Genomic DNA, 17,937 nt, shown 5'->3' with positions numbered 1-17,937 from the left:
AATACAATACAGGTACTAAAATGTATGTGTAGCTGTACATTATTTGCTTAACTTTTCAACAAATGCAATGCTATAATTTTCCATTTGAATTTCTTTATTGTAAATTAAGAAATAGCGCTACAATAACACTTTAGTTATTAAACAAACAAAAAATACTGGCCCACTGTACTCTCCCTCTAGTTACGCCGTCTTCTGCATTTTTTATTGGTCAAGAGCGAGAGGATTCAGGCAAATGTTGAACTCCGATTGGAGGAATATGCTGTCAGTCCTTTTATGGCTATACTTCCGCATTTCAGTGAAGGGAAAGGGGCGGAAGTTGGGTAGGGTTTTTCGCCTTCTGAGTTCCGACCGCCCGCTTAGTGCTTGGTGTAGTCGCTATGCTGAATGCACCAAAGTGGGAGGGGGACGGGCTTTAGGAGACGGGTTTTTTTTCTCCTAGAACCGTTAAAAAAACGTATTATTTCTCCTAATCCACAGATAGGGAGCGAGAGAAAGTTGAGAGTTTTCAGGTGGGTACTGTTTGTGATGGACGGTGGGGGAGTGGGTCACCCCGCCAGCTACTAACGAGTGAGCTAGCGCGTGTACGCGCCTCCTGTGCTATTGAGTTGTGGGCGCGCGCGCGCGCGCCAGACTGGAGCTTGGAATCTGCAGTAGTGCTGTTTCTGCTTTTTCTAGCCAGAGTGTTTTTAAGCCGTCCCACTCCCCATCTCATTTCATGTATGGGTGTGAGATGACGAGAGAGAGAGAATTTATATGTGCTTATGCGTTAAACACGCCTCCTGCCTGGTGTCACGCGCCGCTTGTCCGATGGGATGGTTGGGGGAGGGGAGAGGATACTCTGTGTGTCTGGGAGAGGGGAGACTCTCGTGCCCGATGCCCGCTTGGGCTAGCGTGATGACGTCAAGGCAGTGCTTGTCAGCTGCTGCCAGACCTTGTGCTAGACACGCGGGGGGTGGGTTGATTTTGGTGTGGGGGGGGGGGAGCATTCTCGCAATGGGGTATTTGCTGGGCACATGATATTATCGGCTAGCGGTGGACTGCGAGTTTGGAGACGATATAAGTCGGGGCCTGCAGAGAGGAGGCGCTGTGGTGTCTCCATCTCGCAGATGAGGGGGGGATGTATTTTTCTGTAGTCGGTGGGAAGGATTTTCAATGGTTCCCTAGGCAAAAAAGGGAGGAGGGGGAGGTTGAAGACGGACGTGCGTGCAGTTGAAGCTTTTAGCTTCTTTGGGGTTAACTAATAGGTGAGGTCCTCCCATTTCACTGATGAAATTTAATCCTTCAGGCTTCCAGTTTGTGTAAGAACATTTCATATATTGGAAGGCTAGCTGGGCTGGAAGTAGTTTAAGGTTGATAATGCTGTTAATGATTCACTTGTGAAGTTTAGTTTTTTTTTTATTTTATAAATTCAGTGTTACTGGTAGAATCCCTGTATAGGAATTTTATTTTCTGTCTAGCTCGCTTATTTATTGCTGGTTAGGAATTGATTCTTTGTAGTTAAAACAGAAAAGGCTGCATCTGCTGGGCGCATAGAACTGCATTTAGTATTCATAGATCTTCTAGCTAAAGAGATACATATTTAGCAAACGAATTCGAAAATGTCGAAATATGCGGAAGGTAAGTCTACTATTTAATCTTTCGTTTTACCTTATTGTACTTATGCTGTGTAGGAACTGGTGTAATTCTAATGGTCCGGTTTTTCGAGGCTTTTGGAGGCGATCAGTATCCTATCTACTGCGTAGATCTTGTAATTTAACAACGTTTTCATGCTCATTTACCCCCCCCCCCCCACTATACCGGGAGTTTTCTTTGTCATTTTTCAGTCGCTAGGAAACGAGATTCAGCTAGCTGAAAGGAGTATGTTAGGGTAAATGTTACATTTAGTATCACAAATCGATGGAGGAGAATCAACAGCCCACCTTTCTTTTTAGTTTTGCTCGAGTGGTGGTAATGTGAACTCTCACATCTTGCTTTAGTTTGGGTAAATCATATTTTGTGATCTCCCTTTTTTTTAAGAAATTTGGGCAAGAACTCATTCTCCTGGTACGTGTATTACGTGGTTTGATTTCTAGATTAATTTCTTGCGAAATAACAGGAACCAGTCAACGGAGACTGGAGGTCATTTCGGGAACTTGAATGACTTTGCTGCATTGCTGTCTGTGTTCTTGGACATCCGAAGAGATTCCTGGATGATCGTTTGGCTGATATATTGCACGAATAAGTGCTGCCAATATAATATTAGATGGCCATTCTAGAAATAACGCTATTCTGTTGCTGTGCCTATATGTTTAGTACTTGGAACAGTTTACATTGTTCTAATTAAGCGATGTTATAAAACTTATAGCGTTATCTCTTTTTTAAATGTTAGATGTTATCTTTTTTTTATTATTCCAGTCAAATTAAATATTTGCCCATTTAGATGTATTGCAGAATGTTTTTAAAGGTTCCTATTCATTATTTCCATTTAGACACAAATGAAATACATGAACAACGTTAACAAAACCTCTTTCAATATCTGACATGACAGAAACAAAGAAGCATTAAAACATATGACTGACTATTCTGAAATAATTAATTATTGAACTTAGTTTACAGGACTGTGTTTTGTTCAGTTTACTCAATCTGGCATTTATAACACAGCTATGCAGGTTATTGACACAGGCTCCTGGCTCATTGGACAATTTGTCCATCAGAACCTTTTGGTAAGCATTTCTTTGTTTTTTTTTTGAATGTAAGAAACACCAAAATAGGACAAGCCATGTCCTGTGCTATGTGTCAAGGTGTGGGATAAAATACCAAGTTAATCACATACAATGAATATATTGTGATATATGGACCCTGTTCTGGTGTCTGTTCCTCCCTCTGTTCAGTTAATCTTGATTAAGGTACAACAATGATTGCATAGCTTTATAATTAAAAAAAAAATACTAAACTAAATATTCCATGGCCAAATTGTTGTTTTCTACCGGAAAAAAAAAAGACTTTTAGAAGCCATGCTAAAGTGTTTAAAAAAAAAAAAAAAGTACACAAGACTGCATTAGTGATGAAGGACAACTTGAAAAATAATTGTAGCTCAAAAGTACATTGCTATGATTTCTGTTCTGATAAAGAACATCCTGACTTGAAGCCAGGAATTGTTTCCTGCTTGCTTGACTTTTCTGACTAATAGGAAAAATTTGAACCTTGTGCCCCTACAGGCTTTTCAAAACACGGTACACATTTTTCATTCATAAAGAGACCCTATTACTAAAGCTTAATGTGCGGTAAATGCTGAGAAGCCCATGGGTATAAAATGAGCATTTAGTGCATGCTAATTTCATTAACGTGCTAAGCTTTAGTAAAAGGGCCCCATAGGAATAGGCTGCAGACTAATATTTACACTATTGTCAGATCACTATTGGCTGCTAATTTCAGATACAGCTTTTTCATATGGCCTGATATTCAAAACCATCTGGATAAGTGTTGCTCACAAGGGCCAATCAACAATTTTCAGTGGCATTATCCAGATAACGGTTGTCTGTGACATATTTGGCTATTTAGCTCCAATATCTGGATATTATTGGATTTTCCTGGGAATATATTTAAATGCTGTGACTGGTAATTAATAGAAACACTGACTGTGGAGTTTGAATATTGACCAGAAAGGGTTAAAAAAATTAGCTGATAAAAATTAGGCTCGTCCAGTTGGCTATTTTCCCTATTTGCTACAGTGTGTCCGTTATGCTGAATCTGTAGTTTGGCCTTATTAAAGAACCTTTCTCCCTATCGTGTGTCTTTTTGAATGTCACCACTTTTTTGCCCCACCACCTTTACTGGAAGCTGTATTTAATACCTTGATTTTGTGAAGTAGACACAAGTGACTTTGACCTTGAAGTAAGTTGGCAGTTTGGACTTACAAATTTAGAATCTTGTCCAAATTCTTGTATTGGTCATGGAACAGTACATAATAGCAGCCTAAAGGTTAAGAAGGGAGTGCTTATAGGTGGGATACTCCACATGGATCTCATGTGGCAGACGTCTTGGGCCAGTTACCAGTACTGAATTCTTTCATTTTTTTAATGTTTTTTTTTTTGTTACATTTGTACCCCGCGCTTTCCCACTCATGGCAAGCTCATATCCAGCAGATTGCCAAGACCTGTCGTTTCTTTCTTTACAACATCCGTAAAATCCGCCCCTTTCTTTCCGAGCACTCTACCAAAACCCTCATCCACACCCTTGTCACCTCTCGTTTAGACTACTGCAATCTGCTTTTTTCTGGCCTCCCACTTAGTCACCTCTCCCCTCTCCAGTCGGTTCAAAACTCTGCTGCCCGTCTCATCTTCCGCCAGGGTCGCTTTACTCATACTACCCCTCTCCTCAAGACCCTTCACTGGCTCCCTATCCGTTTTTGTATCCTGTTCAAACTTCTTCTACTAACCTATAAATGTACTCACTCTGCTGCTCCCCAGTATGTCTCCACACTCGTCCTTCCCTACACCCCTTCCCGTGCACTCTGCTCCATGGATAAATCCTTCTTATCTGTTCCCTTCTCCACTACTGCCAACTCCAGACTTCGCGCCTTCTGTCTCGCTGCACCCTACGCCTGGAATAAACTTCCTGAGCCCCCACGTCTTGCCCCATCCTTGGCCACCTTTAAATCTAGACTGAAAGCCCACCTCTTTAACACTGCTTTTGACTCGTAACCACTTGTAACCACTCGCCTCCACCTACCCTCCTCTCTTCCTTCCCGTTCACATTAATTGATTTGATTTGCTTTATTTATTTTTTGTCTATTAGATTGTAAGCTCTTTGAGCAGGGACTGTCTTTCTTCTATGTTTGTGCAGTGCTGCGTATGCCTTGTAGCGCTATAGAAATGCTAAATAGTAGTAGTATTAATGCGGCTTACATTGGGCAATGGAGGGTTAAGTGACTTGCCCAAAGTCACAAGGAGCTGCCTGTGCCTGAAGTGGGAATCAAACTCAGTTCCTCAGTTCCCCAGGACCAAAGTCCACCCACCACCCTAACCACTAGGCCACTCCTCCACTCCATGCATGCACCCACCCCCACCCACCTTCCTGTAATAACGCCAGTACAAGATCCTGGTCAGGATTTGAAGTTAGTGTATGCAAATTTGTCTCCGGTCCCATTGTATGCAGACTCCTCTCATACCTTTTCATTACTGGTATCAAGCAATCATGATCAGTGTGCGGCTTTTGCGGACAGAGGATCTAAACAGAGTACAGTTTAAACTCTAGGAAAGAGGAATAGTAGCAGATATTCTGACTTGTCAGCTTCAAGATGTGGAGCCTATGTATGTATCCTTTTTATTCTCTATGACTTGTTTAAATGTCCTTTTGATATTTTTTTGAGAATTGTTATAGAGGTCAGTATAAATTCATTTAACCAAAGAGTGCTTTAGAGGACTTCTCTGTGGTACAAATGGCTTTAGAACAGACAATGCTGAAAGGCTTTTGAGATTTGCCAGAATTATGTAGTGCTTTTTGCATGATTTTTTTTTTCTAGTTTGAGATTTTAGTTTTTATATCATTTGACTAGACTAGATTGCAGTACATCAGCCATCACATGGGGACAGACCTTGAAACTACTCATTAAGGTATAGAATAGTACTAAACCAGGCAATTGAAACTTGGAGCCCAGTAGTAACACTTCAGCAGAATGGAGAAACTAAGCAAGGAATCTTTGCAGCTTGGATCCACCTTATCCAAACGAAAAATCATTTAGTAAACATTTGTTACTGACTGACTTGTTACTGACTGACGGTTTAACTTTAGCTTCTGTTTGACCTGATTTTTTTTGGTTATTTTTTAAATTTAAAATACAAAACATTTTGGTTGGTTAGATTATAAAATCTCAACGGAAATACAGAAAATAATATTCTTGCTTCATGATCACACTGTTTGTCTTTAAAGATCAATGAGAGGCTCTTGCCCTAATAAAATATATGCACTGGAGTTGCAGTGTAATTAACTACATCTTGCACACGCTTTTCCATGCACAATGTTGTTTAGAGATAGTAACTTACTCTTCTTTAAGGATATACAAAACTTGCCACTGGAAATCTTTATATATTTTACTCGGAACATATAACAAATATGACAGAAAATGGTGCTTGCTTTCTATAAATTTTTTTTCAAAAACGATTCATGTTTCTGAGTTTTTTTTCACATGGCTTTTAGATTGCAAGTGTGTTATCTTCAATGGAGTTTTGGAGGCAGAGGCATAGGAGCCGGTGCTGTGGGTGCTTGACCACCCCCAATATTGAGAAAATTCATTGTATGTGCACAGAGAGGGGTTATGTCCACTAGGCTTGGCACCCTCAATAATGTTGAAAAGTTGGGGCCTATGGGCAGAGGGAGATTTTTGTAAGGCTGTATGTATGTTGAGTGAAATCTTGAACTCCTCCCTTCTAAGACTTCTCCTAGTTCAATGACATAACCTAGAATGATACTTTGTATATGGTTTCCATCAAAATACTTTTTCAGTTGTGAGTTCTTAAACATCTAACGGAACTACTTTTTTTTTTTTTTTAATTCTAAGCTCCTTTTTTCTGGTTTTCCCATTCCTATCCTTTCCTCACAGTCCCCTTTTATGCTATAAAAATTTTTTCCTTTCCTTTCTGTTTTTAGTGGAAAATTGAATTTTTAGCTCGTCTACCACAGCAAACGGTTTGTAAGATAAGTTAGCGCTTGTGTCTAGAAAATATCCTATATAATAAAAAGCACCTCCAGTGTTCTGAAGCTGACTCCGTGAAAGTGAAGCCTTGAAGCATTTGGGCTCCTGCTGTATCCATCTCCTGAAATGACGGCACTTACTTCCGTGTTCGTAAAGACCAATCACTGGAAGGGAACGCTGCAGAGTTGCCAGGCAATGGAATGCGACGTCACACACATGAGGGTGTCATCATCTCTCCCTTCCTCCCTCCCTACCTCCAAATTTTAAAAGTCAACTTCACTTACGAAGTCGGGTTTACCGTGGCCGGCAGTAACAGGCATGCAGGCTTGACCTTTCTCTCTATCTCAGCTCTGGGCCCGCCCTTGTGGAAACAGGAAATGAGGGCGGGACCAGGGCTGAGAGAGAAGGGCTGAGCCTGCACGCCTTTTACCGCTGCTGCCGGCCGCCGTAAACCTGACTTCGTAAGTGAAGATGACTTTTTAATGGAGGTAGGGGGCCTTGAACTGGAAGGGAGGGACGACGACACCCTCGTTTGTGACGTCGCACTCCGAGGGGGGGATCCTGAAACTCGGACAGAGGGAGGGGGACCCTGAAACTGGGAGGGAGGGAGAGAGAGGGGGGAACCTGAAACTCGGAGGGAGGGGGAACCTGATACTCGGTACCCTGGAACTCGAAGGGAGGGAGGGAATGACCCTGGAGCTCGGAGGGAGGGGGGATGACCCTGGAACTTGGAGGAAGGGGACAGATGACCCTGGAACTCAGAGGGGAATACCCTTGAACTGGGAGGGAGGAAGGGGGGGGACGACCCTGGAACTGGGAGGGAGGAGGGCCCATGGCGCACACTCTCATTCTCACACACACACTCTCTCTCTGTCTCACACACAGACACACTCGCACATTCACTCTCTCTCACACACTCTCAAACATACACACTCCGAGGAAAACCTTGCTAGCGCCTGTTTCATTTGTGTCAGAAATGGGCCTTTTTTTTACTAGTTTATGACTAAACTCTGATCTCCCAAATTGTCCCCACTGCACTTGTACTTCCCCTAGAAATCACTGCTTTAGTGTCTATAAGCTGGAACTTTCACTTCTGCCTTTCATCAGGCATTTCTCTAACAGAAGAGCAGTGTAGATCAGAGGTTAAGGAGTAGTTCCAGCAAGGCACAAGCCTGTTTGCCACTAGCTGGTGCGAAAAGCAGAGTTCACACTATTTGTAGGAGTGACTTCTCGAAGGAGAAGTGTTGCTGACAAAAACAGTGAAGATACTTCCAAGAAAAGGAGGCCAGATCCCTTTTTATTGCAGGTTTTTATGCAGGATCCTCAATGCAGAAAGTAACTGCAGTGGCAGAAGGAATCCTGTTTAGAAGGAATGGTTCCGTGGAATCTTAGCGGAGTTTGGGTGGCGATGCCGGTAATTGGAAACAAAACAAGAGCTGGGCAGACTCTACGGTCTATGCCCTGATCGTGACTTAATAGATATGGATGGGCTGGAGTGAAAATTTTAAGGGGCTTCGATGTTAGCTTCAGAACTTAGTACAAGAACAGTACTGGGCAGACTTCTACTGTCTGTGCCCTGAGAAAGGCAAGGACAAATCAAACTCTGGTATACATATAAAATGTCACATACCATGTAAAATGAGTTTATCTTGTTGGGCAGTACAGGTCTTTATCTGCCATCATTTTATGTTACTTTAACTAGTGCGGGAGAAACTCTTGCCACTTTGATGGCAGAAGGCATAGTGTGGTATTTGTCATTGGCACAAACTTCTCATTTTGGGATTGAAGCCAGAGTTTGTGCAGACATTTCTCCTTGGTGCAGTCGAAGTTTGTTGCTATAATTTCACATCAAACAATGCTCATCCTTGTTAGACGCCTGAGGACTTTTCTCTCAGGGCTGTAATTTTGGGTGGAGTTAGTAAATATGTACCGACTCAAATTCCAGCTTCAAATAAAAACTTAAAACATTATGAACTAGATTCTATATGTGGCGCCTGAAAATTCCACGCGGAAAAAAAAATACGCCCAGGCGTATTCTGTAAAGTACACCTAAATTTTATAGAATAGGCTTAAATTTCCGCTCGGTATATAGAATAACGCCGAGCGCCTCTCCATGCGACCAAATTTAGTAGTGGCCATTTATTCCATGTTTTACTTGGTATAATTCACGACACCTAAATTAGGCACAGAGCAGGTGTATTCTATAACAATGTGCATAGATTTTAGAAATGCCCATGCCCTCCCCCTTTCAATTATGCAACTTAGAATTTAGGCACACCACATTACAGAATATGCTTAGCGAGTTGTGTTCGTAAATCTTAATGCCAATTAGTGCTGATAACTGTTCATTAACATCCAATTAACAGCACTGATTAACTTGTTAACCAGTTAAGTTATGTGCATTGTTATAGAATGTTTTGATTTCTGTCCGGAAATTAAGGTGCCATATATAGAGTCCTGGGGTATATTCCTTGTCAGAGCAGACTAATCCAGAAATGGATGGGTTGTGTCCATGTACCAGCAGGTGGATGTAGAGAACACTGAATTGAGATATATAGGACCAACCCCTCTTCCCCCCACCTGCTCTGCCACCCAATTTCAGCTAAGCTTCTGAGGATCCATTCCTGCTGCACAGGATTCCTTTATGCATATCTAACGGAATTCAAACATGCGTGGGATATGCATAAAGGAATCCTGTGCAGAAGGAATGGATCCTCAGAAGCTTAGCTGAAATTGGGTGGCGGAGCAGGTGGGGGGAAGAGGGGTTGGTGGTTGGGAGGCTAGGATAGGGGAGGGCAGACTTATACGGTCTGTACCAGAGACGGTGATGGGAGACGGGACTGGTGGTTGGGAGGCGGGAAATACTGCTGGGCAGACTTATACGGTCTGTGCCCTGAAAAAGACAGGTACAAATTCAAGATATGAGTTTATCTTGGGCAGACTAGATGGACCATGCAGGTCTTTTTCTGCCGTCATCTACTATGTTACTATGTTTAACCTGCAGTCTGGTCAATCAGTATTCGCAATTTCTAGCAGGTTGAGGTTGGCTTCTCATCTGTGACTGGTCTCTTTTGTAATGGGCTCCTGTTCCTTTGGTTTGGTTGAGCCCAGGTTGTTCAGCTTGGCTGGTGTTGTTTGGGGTACACCTGGTGGCTCTAGGTCCCTTTCCCACCCTGTCCTCCCCTGTAGCTGCAGGCTTCTTCCTCACCTTTCAAAAAAAAAAAATAATAATAGGACAGGTAATTTATCTCTTGGAGGCTCTAATTTGGGCTCAGGCAGCAGCAGTTCTCTTTTGGGGTGCAGCTTTGACAGCTTCCATAAGGCATTTAGTCAGTGGGTAGCATCTGAGTAGTGGGGGTCAAGAGGCACTGCAAATCCAGCCTGCCTGCACTGCTTTTGTAGCTTCAGGTCACTGGCAGCCCTCCTCTTTGGGTTCCGTGGTGAATATCTCTTAAAACTTGTAATTCCTGTTTGCTCCCCCAGGAACGTGGTTTCACTTTCATTTTCATTGCAGCTAGGTTTTATTCCCACGGTATACAGCCGACTGGGTTTTTCACTGCAGGAGCTTTTCGGAGGGCATCTGGCTGCATTGGTGGCGGCGGGGGGGGGGGGAGGGAGGGAAGGGCACTGCTCATCTTCTTGACTCTGCGGCAGGCCCAACATCAGTGGCTATTTTGGAACATCACTGGCCTCTCTGAGGTTACTGCTGGGCTCTGCACCTGCCTCCTCTTCCTCCTCTGGGGTGGACACGTCTCTGCCAGCTGCCCAGGTACCATTTTTCCTGGAGATTTTTTCTGTTGCTTCATCAGGTGTATTTACTGAAGAGATCCTCTCCTCCTGGGGCTCCTCTTCAAAGTGCTGGTTCCCAGGGCTTGGGATCCCCATCGGTGGTAGCTGTGAAGAGGTGGAGGGTGGACCCATTGCCTGAAATGAGCCCTGCTTCTCCTCCTTCCCCATCCCCCCCCCCCCGATTCGGATGGAGGGGCTTTAATTCTGCCTGGCTTCCCAGCAGCCTGAGCATTTGGAGGAGGGCAGGTTGCCCTCAGACATAGCAGATGATCACACAGTGGTACAGGTTTTCCGCAAAGAGGTGCTCCCGTCTTTTATTATGAGAGTGCTGGAGGTTCTCAATATTTCTGCTCCCACTCCTCCTTTGGCTGGCCTCTAATCTGTTGATGGTGGGAACTAAAGCCCCTACACACCTTTCATGTGCATGAGGTGGTGCAGGAGTTCATGTCTGTGCAGCGGGAGATGCTAGGCTTAAAGTAGCCAGGGCTATGGTTAGGTTGGACCCTATTTCCTTCAAGGAGAAGCTTCAGCTCCTGAAGGTGGATACATTGGTGGCGGTAGTCACCAATAAGACTACGTTTCCAGTGCAGGGTGGCATCGCCCTCAAGGACACCCAGGATAGGAAACTGGAGTCTACTGTCAAGCTTTCCTTTGAGATTTCAGGTTTGTCTTTCCAGGCCTCCATTTGCAGTTCTTAAGCTGCTTGGGCTTGTTTCACCTGGGTATGGCGGGGGGCTGATAACGCTGTCTGATTCAGATGTCACATCCCTGGAGTTTCCCAGCTCTGGAGACAGGGTTGGCCTACTTAGCGGACTCCTTCTATGATTTGCTCAGGGCTTCAGTCAAGCAGTTTGCGCTGGCAGTCTCGGCCAGGCGGCTCTTGTGACTCTGGCATTGGTCAGCAGGTGTGGCCTCTAAACAACACCTTACCAAACTCCCCTGTTCAGGGAGGACTTGGAGAAGTTGGTTAAGGATCTTGGTGACTCCAAGGGTCATGATATGCCAGTCTAATCTCCATTTAAGGAATCGGGCCATTGATGGAGATCTCTAAAACCAGTCACCACCATTTTTAGGTGACTTTTTTGCAAGCCAAAAATCCATTCTTAGACCTAGGGAGCTTGAAATTTCAGGAACTATATTCTCACTAGCTTCTGCTTAGGCAAGCTCCTCTCTAACTATTCCACTGTAGCAGGACAGCAGACACCCAAACCAGGAACATAAGCAAAAGGGGCACTCAGGGAGGACAAGGCCATAGCAAAGAGACTGAATGAATTCTTTGATTCTGTCTTCATGGAAGAAGATGTAAAAGATGGTTTTCAAGGGGGATGATGTGGAGGAACTGAAAAATCTCTGTGAACCTGGAAGACATACTGAACCAAATTGACAAAGGAAAGATTAGTAAATCTTTGCATAGAGCCATTAGCTTGTCTGCTCCTTCAGGAAAGTACCATAAAGGGGATTCAGGTGGTAATCGGACTTCTACTTTAGGTTTGTTTGCTGATGACTTATTAGGAATGTTCACAGAGCCTTTGGCTCTGGAGTTTGGCCAGGCTTTAGGGTTGTCGATTAACATGGATAAGTCTTAAACCCTTAGTTTATCTGAAGGTTTGGTGACTTGCTAGAGGGGATATTTTTCTCTACGCTGGGCATGTCATTCTCTAAAATATTTGGGTCTATACATACCCAGAAATTTGTCCTGTTTGCATCATATTAATATAGCGCCTCTTTTAGAGGAGAGTTGGAGACTCTGTGGATGCTGGAGCTCATTACCAATTTCTTTAAGGGATAGAATTAGTTTGTTGAACATTTTTACCAAAATGGTTTTATGTCCTTCAACATTTACCACTGGTTTTGAGAGCAAAGGATTTGAGCAGCTGGCTTCTCCGTAAGTTCTTGTGGTCTAACGAGGCCTCGAGCCTTTGTCTCAGCGGAGTTTGTCTTGTAGAGAGGGTAGACTGGGTTTGTTGAATTTAAAACTATACAAATTGCAAGTCAAATGCAGCAGGTCAGAGACTGGATGTTTCACACTTTATTTTGTGGCATTAATTATGAGAGTCAACTCTGAACATCTCTCCAGCTTACCTGATCCATTCCTGTATGGTGAAGTTGCCTCCCCACCTGAAGGGACATGTTTTGAGATGGGCTTGCTACCATTTTAGGAAACATTATGGTCTGCCAGCTTGGCAGTTCTTGTTACTTAACCTATTTCGGGTAATCCAGATTTTCTTCCTGGACAGCTAACTGCCTGGCATAACGCGGATCCAACATGACATTGATGAAGATGGTGAAGCTGGTCTGGTCCTCCTCCTCCTTTGCTGAACTTATCTTCCATGCTCTTTCTGCTATCCATATGTGCAACTTCATCATTATGCAGCTTTTAACAGCATTCATAGAATCGGATGTTGATGATGCATGGCCTATTTCAGCAGTGACAAGGGGACTTTAGCGACATCATTATGCAGCCTTAGCGAAATCTAGAGGCCTTCATCTGTTATATCATTTGGTCGATCTTTGGATTACAGATTTTGGTTAAGATATTAACAAATTTTTATAGTTTAGAAACTGCTCCACAATTAGTGGAGAGTATCCAGTTTCAACAGCTCCATTACAAGTTTCTGTTGAGAATGTACGTTCACCCCTCCAGAGCTCGAAAAATGGGATTCCCTATGGATGGGTCTTGTGTGAAGTGTAGCAGCCCTGATGCTCGCTATAAACATTGTTTGGGACTGCATGCCTATTTGCTGCTTTTGGCAGGCGATTTGGATCCACTGAGCCAGATGAACCAGTGTCATTGGCAGGCAAGATCTCAGGTCTGTCTACTGGATAATGTATCTTTCCTTATCGTATGCAGCAGATGAATCCAGGAACTGGTGAGTAGTGTCCATCTACCAGCAGGTGGAGATAGAGTTTACAAAGCTGAAGGCAGTGATACTAGAAGGTCAGCTCATCCTTCACTTCAGTATATTTCTATCTCCAGCAGGTGGTAGACAGTGTCTCTGCAGCTCCTGGATTCATCTCATGGGCCTGCTTCTGGGCCTTTTGGCCAGTTGAGCTTAAGGGGTATTTAGGTACTGTGCCAACTTTAGGGGCATCCCCGGTGGTCTGGGTCCCTGCTTCACCCCGTGGTCCCTTTCCTCTCAGAGTTTGGGATGTTGTTTGAACTATAGTCTTCCTCACTAAAAAAAAAAAAAGTGATTTGGGATGCAGGCTCTGCAGCTGCAACAGGACAGCAGACTGCTAAGAGGAGTCTTGGGGGCAGCGTCTCTGGAGTCGCTGTGTGTGTGTGTAGCCTGCTGAGCCAGTTTGGCGGAAGGCTTGCCTGGGAGGTCCTGTTGTTGGCAGGAAGTTTGGCTGCGCGTCTGAGTGCATTGTTTTCTGCCATTGGGGAATGTGTGGTATTGGTGGTGGAGGCCATCATAGGAGTCTCGGTGGCAGTGGGGATGTGTGTTGCCGGGTGCACAGAGGCATAGGCAGGCACCAGGGAATTCCTTTTTCCTGAGCGGGATTCCTGCTTTGAGGCGTCGGGGGCATGCACCACTTTTTGTTTGGCACCTCCCGATGCGGCTCCCACTTTCCGACTGTTGGCGGCTTCGCTTCTGCTATGGGGACACCTTCAGGCTTTGTACCAATTTCTCCTGATTCGGGGAAATTGTTTTGTGCCCAGATTTCATCACCCTTTTTCTCATTCTGCTTCTACAGATGCCTATATGTTGCACAAAGTCTGGTAGCGGAACTGACAGTTCCTTTTTAGTTCAGCCTTTGGAGATTTCTGACTTGTTCCCTGTCTCCACTGATGGACCCTGCCCTGAAGATGGGATGTTTACTCTCCAACTCAGCAGTAGGGTCCATTGCTCCCATGTCTTCCTTTATTTGGAGGGAGTCTTTTCAGGGCAGTCCCTTTCTGCACAGAGGCAGCAGGAATCGCATGAGCTAGAAAGCCATGTTTGCCTAAGTGGGTGTGTTAATGGCAGCAGTCTCCAATATGCCTCTGTCTGTGGTGAGTTAAGATTTTCTTTTAGTTCCTGCATGGTTAAAGGCTGTTCCTGGTGTGGGAAACAGTGAACAACATCAGAGCAGGGCTCCTTGTGTGTTGGGCCTCTGAAAGGGCCTATTCAGTATTTTTATTTACAGACTTTTCGGTCCCCTCAGATTTTTCCCTGAGGGCAGTTGCTTAAACTCCCTGAAAGTTTCCCTCACTTCCTTTGTGGAACTCACTGGCAGTATAGGTATTGCCATTGGGCACACCACCCTGAGTGTGCCTGATCTCCTCTGATCTCGGAAGCTGAGCAGGGTTGGGCTTGGTTTCTATTTGGATAGGAGACCACCTGGGAATACCGGGGGCTGTAGGTTTTTTTTCTGCACCTTTATAAGGGAGTTTCTAGGCTTAGTGCTGTTGGCTCCATGTTTCTGTGGGAAATGCTACATATTGTTGTTTTCTAGGGCTAGTGCTCTGGCCTCCTTGGTAACCATGGAACCTTAGTGGTGCCATGGGGGCATTATCTCCAGGTTGTAGTAGTTTCAGCAAAGTAGTGTCTTTGTTTTGTTTTTCTGGAAGGTGACTGGCTGGCTTTCAACCTGAAGGTCACAGGTTTAAGGCAGGTTTGTGCATCATATTAGAAGCTGTGGCCCTCAGCTCCTTTTCCTACGGGGCATATTTGACTTCACTCTCTCATATTGCTTGCTTTGACAAGTAGTTCATTGCATAGCTGGGACAGCTAATACTACGATACAGTGACAGAGGTTAGCTGTGTTGGTTTCCCACAGCAGCTGTGCTCTTCTAGTATTGCACTCTGACACTGGTCAAACTATTGCTTACCAAGTCCAGCTTCCACTGTATCAGTGGCACCTCTAGCTAGCTGTATGTTGTAGTGTCCCTAAGGCTTTTATTGCTCTTTTGCACTTTTTCTTTGTATTGGACAGCTAGCAATATTGCAGAGCTACTTCAATTTAGCATTCTTCCCTGCACTTCTCCTCTAGGAAGTGTTTCTGCTCTTTCCTCTTTGGCCCTTCATCTGTGGTTTCTCTGGTTGGCTGTTCTGGGCTTTGCCTTTCAGCATGGCTATGGCTCCACAAACCTTTTCCTAGGTTTGGGAGTGTTGCGGCACTCTCCGCAAGGATGGCATCAGAGCGCACCCCGCTGTAGATGAGTACTGAGAGTCAATCTTCCTGGGTCTTTTCGCTGTTGGAATCCTTGGGCTGGGTGGTCGCCCTTTGCATGATCCACCTCGTCCCATCCCAGACAACTCTGGTATGAGGTTTTTTTTTTCTTGACCAAGGACTGGAGTATGCGGTGCTTTGTCTTCTGGATGTTCTGAGGGTTCTCCTCCAGCATTCGCAGATGTCACATGTTTTTCAGTGTTCAGATCTTCTCTTTGTCCTTCTCACTGGTCCTTGCCATGGGACGGTGGCCTCTGATCAGACATTTTCTTGTTGGATTGCAGATAATTTGTTTCTGTGGATTTTTTGGAAAGTTGCGTCCTGCCAGTGGCATTGCAGGCTCATTCCATGAGGTTGCTGTTCTTGGGCGGAACGGATATGCTTTCATTATTCGGATGCTGCCTTTGCAGCAGCGGTTCTGTCTCTGGGAGCGGCAACTTCCCACTGTAGTTAGGGATTGCTTTGGTACATCCCACCAGTTCCTGTATTCATCTGCTGCATAGTCCAAGGAAGGGTAAAATTATGCCTTACCTGCTGATTTTAGTAGCAGCAGATTAATCCAGGATCCTGCCCTCTGTCAGCCGCGATTGTTTTGCCTGTCCTTGTCCTGAGTCTCTCTCTCTTTTTTTTTTTTTTTTTTTAACTAAAAAAAAAAGAGAGAACAAACTACTGAAGAGGAGTCCATCGCAATCATGGTTTCTCTAAGTCGGACTGACGAGTTTCTCTTGTGTTTGGCTGGTGAGGAAGGCTTCCTGGTTTCTTGTCTGATTCTGCTTGGTGATGAGCCATATACTTAAGTGAAGGATGAGCTAGCTGACTGGTATCACTGCCTTCAGCTTTGTAATCTCTACCTACTCATTCCATGCACTCAGACACATCGCACAGTTACTCATGGCACATCTGAAATACACTACATCTGCTTCACCACCTAACATAGGGGCCCTTTTACTAAGCTGCGTTAGATACTAATGCAGCTTAAAATGTGTACCGTGAGATGTGCTCAGGTGCCATGCAGTAACTGCTAAAAATATTTACAAACACCTTTTTTTGGGGTTTCCTGTACTAATCAGCACAGCTACATATTGGTTAGCGGAGGAATACAGCGGGAGCCTTTATGGGCAGTGGTAAGCACTTGTGTGGTAAAATCTTTTAATGTCTGCTCGCTAATAGCAACGTTAGTGCAAGGCCATTAATACAAAAAAAAACGTTTTAATGGCTCTGGTAAAAAAAAAATGTCCTTAACATGCAGGAAAAACCCACATACGGGCATGCTAAGGCCACTATTTGCCACAGCTTAGTAAAATGACCCCATAGTACACTGTCACTCTAAGCATGCAGTCACAGTGCCTGTGGCATCTGATTCCAGGAATGCATTTTTATAATTTTTGCAGAAGGATCTGCATCTATTTGTAAGCAAGGTCTATATTTGTGTGAGAAATAAGTTTTATTTTTGCATAATTATTTCCTTTGCCTCTAGCAACAGTCCTTAATGTGTAGGTTGTGCCTGTCTACCAGCAGATGGAGATAATAGAAGCTGAGCTCTGTTACATATAGGGCACTCATTGCCTCAGCCAGCCAGTATTCCTCTGTCTCTAGCAGGTGGTGTGTGGTCTTCCAGCACTTTTTTTTTATCTATTTGCCTGCTCCTGTCCTGGGTTCCCCTGTCCAGTTGAGCCTGGGAGTGCTTGGCTAAATGGAAAGTCAGCCTGGGGGTACACCTGGTGGTGCCTGGTCCTCCCCCATCCCCCCTCTTTTTCCTTGTCAGCGCATCTTCTCCTTCCTCACTGGAAAAATAATATTTGAAGAGGATCAAAGAGATTAAGTGATGGCGAGTGTTTAGCTCTGCAGGTTTGGCTGCTGAAGGGGGGATTCTCTCTCTTTAGCGGCTGATTTGTCCCTGGAGAAACCAGTCTAGTAGGTATTCTACTGCAGGATGGTAAGACTCTCTGGTTTGGGGGAGTACTGCCTTAATCATCCTTCAGGTCCCCTGCAGTGTGCGGCTTTCCTGGCATTGTTTTCAGTGGTAGCTGAGGCTAAGTGCTAATTACGCTGCTCAACTCACTGTTTGGCATCGAGGCTCTCTTCCATCTGCTTTCCAGACTGGTTTCTTCAGGCCCTTCAGCTGATTTGGGGCCTTTGCCTCCAAGGAGGTTTAATTGACAGATGGCAGAAGCGAGCTTGGCCCATTATCTGGCCTGAAGCCAGTAGGCGGAGCTTGACGCCATACTGAGTCACCCAAAACAATAGCAAACACAGTAGGCGGAGCTTGATGCCATACTGAGTCACCCAAAACAATAGCAAACACCTATTAGAAATAA

At 44.5% G+C, this 17,937-nt stretch overlaps 1 protein-coding gene across 3 annotated transcripts in view; it reads left to right on the top strand.

The window, feature by feature from the left end:
- The first annotated feature begins 340 nt into the window (after positions 1 to 340).
- Positions 341 to 17,937, top strand: part of UGP2 (UDP-glucose pyrophosphorylase 2) — a 77,726-nt gene continuing 60,129 nt past the window's right edge. Inside the window, exon 1 of one of the 3 annotated variants that reach the window (XM_030196156.1) lies at positions 341 to 509. Coding sequence is in view for 2 of the 3 variants with exons in the window: in XM_030196154.1 (XP_030052014.1) it covers positions 1,599 to 1,617 (19 nt within the window). In the remaining variant the exon portion in view is untranslated. Of the gene's footprint in view, positions 510 to 1,028; positions 1,618 to 5,159; positions 5,292 to 17,937 lie in introns of those variants that run through there. The other 2 variants (XM_030196154.1, XM_030196155.1) reach the window with 2 other exon arrangements.

This window comes from Microcaecilia unicolor, chromosome 3, assembly GCF_901765095.1.
Source record: "Microcaecilia unicolor chromosome 3, aMicUni1.1, whole genome shotgun sequence".
Taxonomy (NCBI): Eukaryota; Metazoa; Chordata; class Amphibia; order Gymnophiona; family Siphonopidae; genus Microcaecilia; species Microcaecilia unicolor.
This window is presented reverse-complemented; position numbering and strand designations above follow the sequence as displayed.